Below are 9,359 nucleotides of genomic sequence, written 5' to 3'. Positions count from 1 at the left end.
GCAACTTATCAAATACCAAACAAGTTAGCAAGTGTCTAGACCTGAAGCCCTTTTTGCCCTTGGGGCCTAGCCAAATGGTGCTGTCCAGTCCTGGCTGCAAACAAGACATGAAAGCAAACCACCTTTCCCCACGGTTGCCTGCCAGAGGTATCCTCCCCCTGAACATGGAGGTTTGATTTATCCAGCACTGCTAACACTCCTCAAGGGACCACTGGTTTGTCTCATCTCATTCCAAAGCCATCTAGGCTTTAAAATAGTCACACGCTGCTGCACCCATGATCTTTGCAAATAAAACTGCAAGCCGTTCCACAGGCCAGCACACAACTAAAACATTTGCGCCACTATATCAGCCACCTTCCAGTAGGAGACAGTGCAGTATAACCCGCTCTCAAGTTGCACGTGCACAGAAGCATTCTTAGCTTTTCTTTTTCATTCTTTCTTTCAACTCCAGTAATAGCCATCTATTTTGGCCCCATGCATAACCAGGTCTTAATGCATCCATTGTTGCACCAAACATATCAGAGGGAGATCTCATTGCCCTTTAGCAACTGACGGTTGCCAACCAAAGGCTGCAAATGCAACTGGAGACGGGATGGCCTCATTGAGGGTTGACGCTTGTGCAATATAAAACCGAAGTCCCAGTGGCGCTTTGAAGACTTAACAGCACGTATTCCGGTACAAGCTTTCACGAGGCAGAGCTTACTTCAGGTGCCATGAAATCATTTCCTACATTTTGATAAGGAAAATTACAGAAGAAGGGGGGAGAAATTGGGAGCAAGTACATGTCCAGAGGAGCAGAATTTATGTCCAATGGCACCTTGGGGACCAAACAAGATTTCCAGGGCATGAGCTTTCAAGAGTCAAAGCTCCCTTCTTCAGATACCTTGTTCAGAAAAGGGTGCTAACGGTGGGTGGAAGAGTGATCCCAAGGTGTCGTCCCTTCTTAGGGGTGGCTTTATTAACTCAATTAACTTATGAAATCAATCTACCAGGACATTCCATCAAAGACTTAAAGGTCACTGTAGTTCAACAGAAACCTTTCAAAAACAAAATCCAAGGGGAAGCTGCTGAATTGGAATTCATATGTAAATTTGACTCTGTCAAGCTGGGACTGAATAGGGACTATGAATGGTTATCTCATTATCACAGGTAACTGATTCCCTCAACAGAAGCAAACTGATCTCCGTATCAGAAGGAGCTGTTTGCATCTCCATATCAGAAGGAGCTGTTTGCATCTACTCTGCCCTCCCCTCCCCTCCTCTATATCTGACCAGTTTCTTCTTGCCCTCCATGCATCTGACGAAGAGAACTGTGATTCTCGAAAGCTTATGCTACAATAAAATTGGTTAGTCTTAAAGGTGCTACTGGACTCTTTTTGATTGTATTAACTTGGTCTCTTCCGGTTGGGTTTTTGCTGTTTGGAGCAGCGGGATCTCTTTTCTCCCTGTCATCATTGGCTTGGGGGTGGGGGTGGTGTTGGTGTTGTATTTGAGTCTGTGCCAAACTTGCGGAATTTTTGCCCGTGTGGAAACGGCCTCTGTTCGCACAGAGAAACAGCACCTCCTCCAGCACAGTCTTTTAAGTCTCACAGGAATGTTATAGCAGGCACTATTGCTCCCTGTTCCTGGCCCCGCTTTCCAAAAGAAACCTAACAATGCAAATCTAAACAAAATCTAAACCCAATGATTTCAATAGGCTCAAACCGGAGTAACTTCTTAGGATTGCACTGTAAAAGACTGTTCAGAGAAACTTCCCTAAGAGTGCAGTTATTCCTGTCTAAACACTGATTTCACTCCACCCACTCTGCAAGAAGCCAGCGCTGACAGGCTGGGGGAAAAAACTTTTGTTACGTCTTGAAGGTGTTACAGACTAACAAGAACCACTCCACAGAAATTAACAGCCCCTGGTCGTCGGAAGTCTGAGAGAAAGGAGGGTATAGAAATACTTTAAATACATTTTTAATAATGGCGTGTTCGATAGGTTGGCCACCCTCGCAGAGCCCAGCATCTCCGATTACTTTAAGCAACTCTGGCATTGCCTGCTCGAGTTTCCAACTTCTTCCAGCGTGCGTTGGACTTTCGCACGGTGCACAAAAACTATTCAATTACGTAGACGGGGGCGGGGGACGAGATGAGTCCCCAAGGAAGCGCGCGTGCGCACCTCGGTTTGACTGGCCACGTCAATCATGGGGGTGAGGGAAAGAGTAGGCGCATGCGCGGTCAGCGCCTTTCCGTTGCCTCCGCACGCTGAGGTGGCCGCGGGGTGGCGGAAATGGACGGGGCGTCCGCGGCGGTGGTCGGCGTGTCGCTTTTGCTCGGGGCTCTGGTCCTCCTGCTGGTGCTGCGGCTGGGGCGGAGGGCGCCGAGTGGAAAGGCCCCGCAGGACGGCGGGAAGGAGGAGACCGAGCCGGCAGACGGTGAGGAGAGTGCGGTGGGCGGGGTCTCCAAGCTCGCGACGGGCTGTGGGCGGGGCTTAGGTTGGTCTTGCTTTGCCCGTCCGTGAAATGGGCTCAAGGGCTGAGCTGGAACACCCCTAAAAGACCCTTTCTTTAAGGGGAGGGGGAGAGCTTGTTAGTTGTTTTGTTTAGCAGTATTTGAGTGCAGTGGCACCTTTGAGACCAACAAGATTTTCAAGCTTTGGAGAGTCAGAACTCCCTTCTTCAGATACTAAAAGAGAATTCTGACTCTTAAAAGTTTATGCCCTGAAAATCTTGTTGGTCTCGAGGGTGCCCCTGGAATCAAATCCCGCTGTTCTACTGGAGACCAAAATGGCTACCCACCCAAAACCACCCAGAGGCACCTTCCCTGCCTGGAGGCAATTCCAAACCTGCTTTAACTGGTGAATTGGCAAATGGCTGTTTGAAGCCTAGATTGTGGACTTGAAAGCCTCTCACAGGTCTGCAGGAGAAGAACAACATTTGGGTCAAGGAGCACCTTAGAGACCAACGATTTCCAATCTATGAGTGTTCGAGAGGAAAACCTCTCTTGAACGCTCATTACCCTGGAGGTTTTGCTCTCGAACACTCATAGATTGGAAATCTAGTTGGTCTCTAAGGTGCTCCTGGACCCAAATCTTGCTCTCACAAGTTAGTTATTCTTGCACATAGCAGTGTTTGGTGCTAAGAAGAGGAATGGTAGTGGCTGCCTTGACAGGTGGCAATTGCTCCTTGCCACATACTTCCACCCAGCCTCTGTGATGGAGGCCTGGGTAAGACTTGACTTCTGGCATACTGAAAAAATCTTTTCTCTAGATCACAAAGTAAATGGCGAAACGACCGGCAAAGCACCCGTCCTGAAGAAACAGAAGCAGCACCAGCGAAGTCGAAAAGAGAAGCCTCAACAGCACAATTTCACACACCCGTTCCTGGCCGCAGCCCTCAAGGTGAGCTCTGTTGCTCTGGGATAGGTTTCAGAGGCTGGTAATTCCAATACGCTGCCCACCCTGGGTCAAGGAAAATGGAGTCTGTACTTCTGACATTGATCAACCTCATGCAATGTTATCCTCGGTCATTATCCAGTCTTTCATTCTCTTCTGCAGAAATGATTCCAGGTAATAGCAGCGAGTCCAAAATGGGAGTAGGAAACTGGCTCAGCTTACACATGTATCTTTCCATTTTCCCTCTCTTCCACCCCAGCAGTGGCTTTCCATGACCCCTGGAAACGCCCTATTTCATATAATTCGTTCTGCTGCCGCTCTTACACTTGGTTCATCTGTTCTTCCCTGGACATTCTGACTTTCTTAAGCCTTTAATATTAAAATTGTTTATTTCTATGGCACTTGCAAGCCTTGGCTCTTTGCAGCATAAACCACCGGGGCGGGGGCTCCGTTTTCAGCACCAAAGAGCTGACAATTTAAAGTTGACGGATAATTTGAGAGCTGGGGCAGGGGAGATCTGGGTAAAGAAGGATGAATGTGAGCCAATGCTGTTATACATACTGTTTTGTTTATTTACTTACTTCATTTATAGTCAGCCTTTCTTGTTGAAACTCAAGAAGAAATGGGGGTGGAGAGTGGGGAAGGATAGGAAGGGGGAGGTGGAGAATGACTTGGAGAAAGAGGTAGCACCCCATCACTTGAGGGGGGTGTAGGAAGTTACAGGACGTGGCCGGCTTTCCTGTGGTTTTTCCCTTCCATTGTGTCGGGTACAAGAAGGAATTGTTTTAGAACTTACCGTTCATTGGCAATGGTCTCCAAGACTTTTAATTTGGACCTTGGTGTGACCAGAGTACGGCAGCTCTTTGGAAGAAGGCTTCTTGTCCTATCATTTCGCCCGTACGCAGGTCTAACCCTTTCTGTTACAGCATCCCATCCCCTAGACAGTTTACTTTGTGAATGCGGGTTTAGCCAGGGGATTTTGTTTGCCGGGATGGCAGGGTCTCCTGGCTGAGTATGAAAGGAATCCAGAAAATGCTTCTGCTGCTGCATAAACAGGAGGCATTGCGGGGTATTCAGTTCAAGGGGAAGCTGTGTGAGTATGACCATCCTTTCCTGACTGGCTGTGAATGTAAGGAACATTATCAGTTTCACAGGGCAAAACGGTGGAGTCCATCCCCTCCTCGGCATCCTCCACAATGATTTTTGCGCTCAGCCAGGAGGCAGTCTTTTCTCACCCCACTCTGGGGCTGAAGATGAGAGACACTGCGGTATAGTGGTTAGTGTGTCGGCCTAGGATCTGGGAAACCAGGTCCCCATACTACCACGGAGGCTCACTGGGTATCCTTGAGCCAGTCTGTACGTCAAAGGGCTGTTGTGAGGATAAAATAGAGGAGAATGATGTAAACTGCTTTGGGTCCCCCTTGGGATAAAAGGTGGGATATGAATCAAGTAAATAAATAATACAGAGGCGTTTTGACCTCTGCTCGTTTAACACAGTAAGTAGGAATTCAACTGATGATGTGGTTGCCCTTTATGGCCAGATCGTTGGAGAATGCCCAGAGTTTTGATTGTTGAGTATGCAAAAGTGAATCTTTTTTGGCGCTCTTCAGGGTCACAGCGGGAGCATAAGCTGCCTGGACTTCAGCAGCAATGGCAAGTACTTGGCATCCTGCTCTGATGACCGCACAATCCGCATCTGGAGCACCAAGGATTTCTTGGAGCGGGAGCACCGCTGTATGCGGGCCAACGTGGAGCTGGATCATGCTACCTTGGTCCGTTTCTACCCAGACTCCAGGTAGGACGGATGCATGTGTGCCTGGGGCGGCAGAGGAATTCCAGGGCACACTTCTGCAACCCCCCTCCTGAACTTACATCCCATGAGTCTACGGCAGCTGTCAAATCCTGGCTATTGTGTTTCTTTTTTTAATATCTGCCCCAGGGCCACAACGGTGTGGGGGAGGGGAATAGAAAAGGTTAGGGACTCGGAGGGCCAATCAGACATGCTTGATGGGCCTGCTTCGACCTGTGAACTGCCCCATCTAGGTGCCAAGTGGTCCGTTCTCTCTCCAAGCAGAGCCCCTGGCATTGGTGCCTTCTGTGAACACTTGGCATGCTGTGAAGCTTGCCTGTAGCAGCCCTCGCTTCCCTTCCACCTCCTCTGTAAGACATACAGTGATTACTGAGATGGGGTATTGCAGGAAAGGTAGATTTGTTTCCCAAGCACTTCCTAGCCAGCTTCAATGCCAGAAGCCACGGCCAGAAACAGAGAGGCGGAGGCTGCTGGACTGTAAGGCACAGCAGCTTGTTCCTTGTGTCACTTCCAGGCAATGACTCTCCTTCCTTCACTCAGAGCCTTCGTTGTTTGGCTGGCTAATGGCGACACCATCAGAGTCTATAATATGACCAAGAAAGAAGATGGCAGCTTTGCTTATGTTGCAGCCCCGGAAGACTTCCCCAAACAGCACAAAGCCCCCATTATCAACATTGGAGTTGCCGACACAGGTATTCCGCTGGGGCTTTTGTGCTTTCCCGCTCCTGGAGATGGAGGGGCTCAGTGTGTCAAATCTCTATGATGCTTTTCTCTGAAAGGTGCCCCTTGCCTGGTCCTCTGAGCGCCCCTGGCTTCATTGGCCCAGCTCCAGGGGAAAAAAACCCTAACCCCTTTCTCTCTGCACAAGGGAAATTCATCATGACGGCATCCAGTGACACCACCATACTCATCTGGGACCCGAAAGGGGAAATCTTGGCCAGCATCAACACCAACCAGATGAACAACGCCTTTGCAGCTGTGTCGCCGTGTGGGAGGTAAGGAGTGTGTTGGTTGCATGCCCAGGCTTGTCTGTGCCACAAAGTGGATACTTCCATGCAGGAAAGTGGCACACACCTGTATGCGAGGACCCACTAAGTGACTTCGAAGCAGCAGCCTCAGCCTGCATGGTGCCTGCTGTCTGGTCATGGTCTAGCCTGGGCATAGAATACCCAATCCGTGGTCTTTTCTCCCTTCAGGTTTGTTGCATCCTGCGGTTTCACCCCAGATGTGAAAGTGTGGGAGGTGTGTTTCGGCAAGAGTGGCGACTTCCGGGAGGTGGCCAGGGCCTTTGATCTTAAGGGCCACACAGCGGGCGTATATTCCTTCTCTTTCTCCAATGACTCCAGACGGTAAGGCACTGTCTCAGCTTCCCAGAATAGTTTCCCTTGGCTGTTCCCAATGAGATCATCTGTGCCAGCCTAAGGTAAAATTAGCTTCTGTGCCAAGAGGAACTGCTCTCCCTTTCTTTTTCCCTCAATAACTGGGGTGAAGGTCTCTCCTTCCAAGGCCTGGTGCTACATGATTTATTTGATCAGATTTAGGGTCCATGCCATGCCTTAACACACTGTAACCTAACATGCCGAAACAGTCAAAGCTCTTCTGACTTGGCTCAGGCCCCCAAGGGAGAACAGTCTTAAAAGTATTGCTGAAGAACGCCTGAGCCTTTGCAGGTCTCTAGAGGGAAGCGGGTTCCGGGGCAAACTCGGATGCGGGACCCCCCTTGTTTGACCTTGGAGAGCACAGAAGAGCACAAGATAGGTAGTGGTCCCTGAGTGTGTAGGGCCCAGACCTTTAAGGACATGGTTCTTGGGCTGTGCCCAAGGGGCTATAAAAAAAAAAGTGGTGATGCGGGGAGTCCATGTGGAAGGTGCTCCCACTAACCAGTTCCTTTGGATGCCAGATGGCCAGCAAGTAAACACTTCCTGCAGCGTTCTAAATGTTAATCTGGAGGTGGCATTTATTTCATTTATTTATAGTCCACCTTTCTTGCTGAGACTCCAGGCAGATTATGAAACACACAAAAAAAATCAATTCAGACAAACGACAGAGACCGCCAGTAAACAATGCTGTTAAGACTATGATTACAGAACTGGAAAACAATGCAAAAACGGTCCAAGGCAATAAAAACTGCTTAAGGCATAACATACCATAATGCAGAAAGCGGGTTACAGAGACAGAAGGCAATGTAGTAAAAAGAAGGTGATATATACAATAAACACTGTAATAGGCTCCAGCCATATCCCTAATAAAAGCGACTGGATGAATCCTGAGACACTGAGCTAATCCACACTGCAATTGAGGTATTTGCTTTTGGGGACAGAAAAGAGGTAGGGGGTGAGAAGAGGCCACGGCCAGATCTTACAACAGCAGTACACTTGGGAAGAGGTTACTCCTGCTTCCTACCACAGGGCCTATCACCAAGATTTCCCCCATCTTACACATTCTTTTGAATAGATTTTAATTACAGTCCGCTCAGAGCGGATAATATCACATATCATACACCACAATAAAATCACAAGAAAAGTATAACATTCAGTAAACATAGAACTCTAGGTGGCAGCCCATACGGCATTAACCCAACCAAAATATCCCATGAGATGGGAACTGGTAGATAGTATCGAGTGTATCAGTGGAATGCCGGAGTGAGGGGGTTTCAATCCCCCTGAACAGGAGACTAACGGGGGGCCACCGCCACCCCGGCCTCAGCCATACGCCTGATGGAACATCTCTGTCTTACAGGCCCAGCAGAAGGATAGCAAATCTCGCTGGGCCCTAACTTCAACAGACAGAGTTCCACTAGTTTGGTGCCAAGATTTCCCCAGAAGAGATGTTAGGCAAGTTCATTTTCCTTCCATGGTGTGGTACCGTTCTACCACATTTGCCTCAAAAGAGACATTAGGCAGGTTCATTTTCCTTCCTTGGTATTTTACCTTTCTACCACATTCTCATGTTTCCTCTGTTTGGAGTTGGAAGTAGCCATTTTTTGTATTTTCATTTCTAACACCTATGGTATCTCCCACTGCCCACAGGATGGCGACAGTCTCAAAGGACGGCACGTGGAAACTGTGGGACACAGATGTGGAATACAAGAAACAGCAGGATCCCTACCTGTTGCTGACGGGCAAATGTGAGGTGGCAGAACCCTGCCGCATCGCTCTGTCCCCCGACGCCCGAGCGCTAGCCATTTCCTGCAGCACCAGCATCTTCGTCTACAACTCCAGAGGAGGCGAGGAGGAAGAGCGCTTTGAGAACGTCCACGGGGAGCACATCACAGACTTGGCCTTCGATGTGAACAGCCGCTTCCTAGTCTCCTGTGGGGACCGGGCCATCCGGGTCTTCCACAACACCGCCGGCTACCGGGCAGTGATGGAAGAAATGAAGGTTCTGTTGAAGAAAGCCACCAATGAGTCCACCAGGCAGAGACTGCAACAGCAGATCACAAATGCCCAGAACTCACTGGAAAGTATCTACGGCAAGAGCAAGTGACCCTTTTCTATGTGGGGTGCTCCCGTGCAGACTTTAGGGTCAGGATTTTAACGCAGGATATGTGCTAATAAAAGATTTTTTTGGAGAAATCTGGCTTCCTCGGATTTCCTCTTGCTTGCCCAGTTTCAGGGTTGGTAGGAAACGCATGAGGAGGAGTCTGTGGTGGGTATTGGCAAAGAAAACTTTGCATGCTTCCAAAATCGGTTCTGACCCAGGGCTGGGAAAATCCTACCATCTGCAAATTCCCCAGAGGGTCCGAGTTCCCAAAAATTGTGCCCCAGAATGTTTCCAACCCATGCTTGGAGTAGAGCCATTGCAAGAGCATTTCCGTATGAATAAATGACTTTTGCCATTTAGAAGCAGGATTTGGCATGGAATGCAGCAGACTGAGATTAGCAAGTTTACTCCTTTTGCAGAGGAAAAGGTACAGTGGCAGATCTTACAGTTGTACAGAAGAATTTGGCTGACAAATGGCAAAATATCAGAGCAAGATTTCTCCATTTCCTGGATCTTGCTCTTCTTCTACATGATTCAGAAATATTGATTGCATATAGGCAATCTGCATAATCCCTTTAATAAAAATATCGGTTTAGCTGTAGCCGTTGTATTTAGATCCCACATTTCTGGAAAAGGGCTGTTATCTTTTCAGCAAAGCAGGTAGGAGCACCATTTTCGTGATGGTGGCTCA

At 48.7% G+C, this 9,359-nt stretch overlaps 1 protein-coding gene across 1 annotated transcript; it reads left to right on the top strand.

The window, feature by feature from the left end:
• The first annotated feature begins 2,199 nt into the window (after positions 1 to 2,199).
• TBL2 (transducin beta like 2) lies at positions 2,200 to 8,754 on the top strand. Its single transcript, XM_055002051.1, has 7 exons — positions 2,200 to 2,416; positions 3,251 to 3,381; positions 4,986 to 5,170; positions 5,726 to 5,877; positions 6,054 to 6,180; positions 6,382 to 6,534; positions 8,215 to 8,754. The coding sequence occupies exons 1-7, from the start codon at positions 2,272 to 2,274 to the stop codon at positions 8,669 to 8,671; spliced, it is 1,350 nt and encodes a 449-aa protein (XP_054858026.1). The 5' UTR covers positions 2,200 to 2,271; the 3' UTR covers positions 8,672 to 8,754.
• Positions 8,755 to 9,359: the final 605 nt, after the last annotated feature.

Source organism: Eublepharis macularius, chromosome 17, assembly GCF_028583425.1.
Source record: "Eublepharis macularius isolate TG4126 chromosome 17, MPM_Emac_v1.0, whole genome shotgun sequence".
NCBI lineage: Eukaryota > Metazoa > Chordata > Lepidosauria > Squamata > Eublepharidae > Eublepharis > Eublepharis macularius.
This window is presented reverse-complemented; position numbering and strand designations above follow the sequence as displayed.

Excerpts from the sequence above, each read along its gene's own strand:
- TBL2 (XM_055002051.1), top strand. The coding sequence starts at position 2,272 with ATGGACGGGGCGTCCGCGGCGGTGGTCGGCGTGTCGCTTTTGCTCGGG. Across the intron at positions 3,382-4,985 it reads TCCTGGCCGCAGCCCTCAAG|GGTCACAGCGGGAGCATAAG; the intron begins GTGAGCTCTGTT and ends GGCGCTCTTCAG. Across the intron at positions 6,535-8,214 it reads TTCTCCAATGACTCCAGACG|GATGGCGACAGTCTCAAAGG; the intron begins GTAAGGCACTGT and ends CACTGCCCACAG.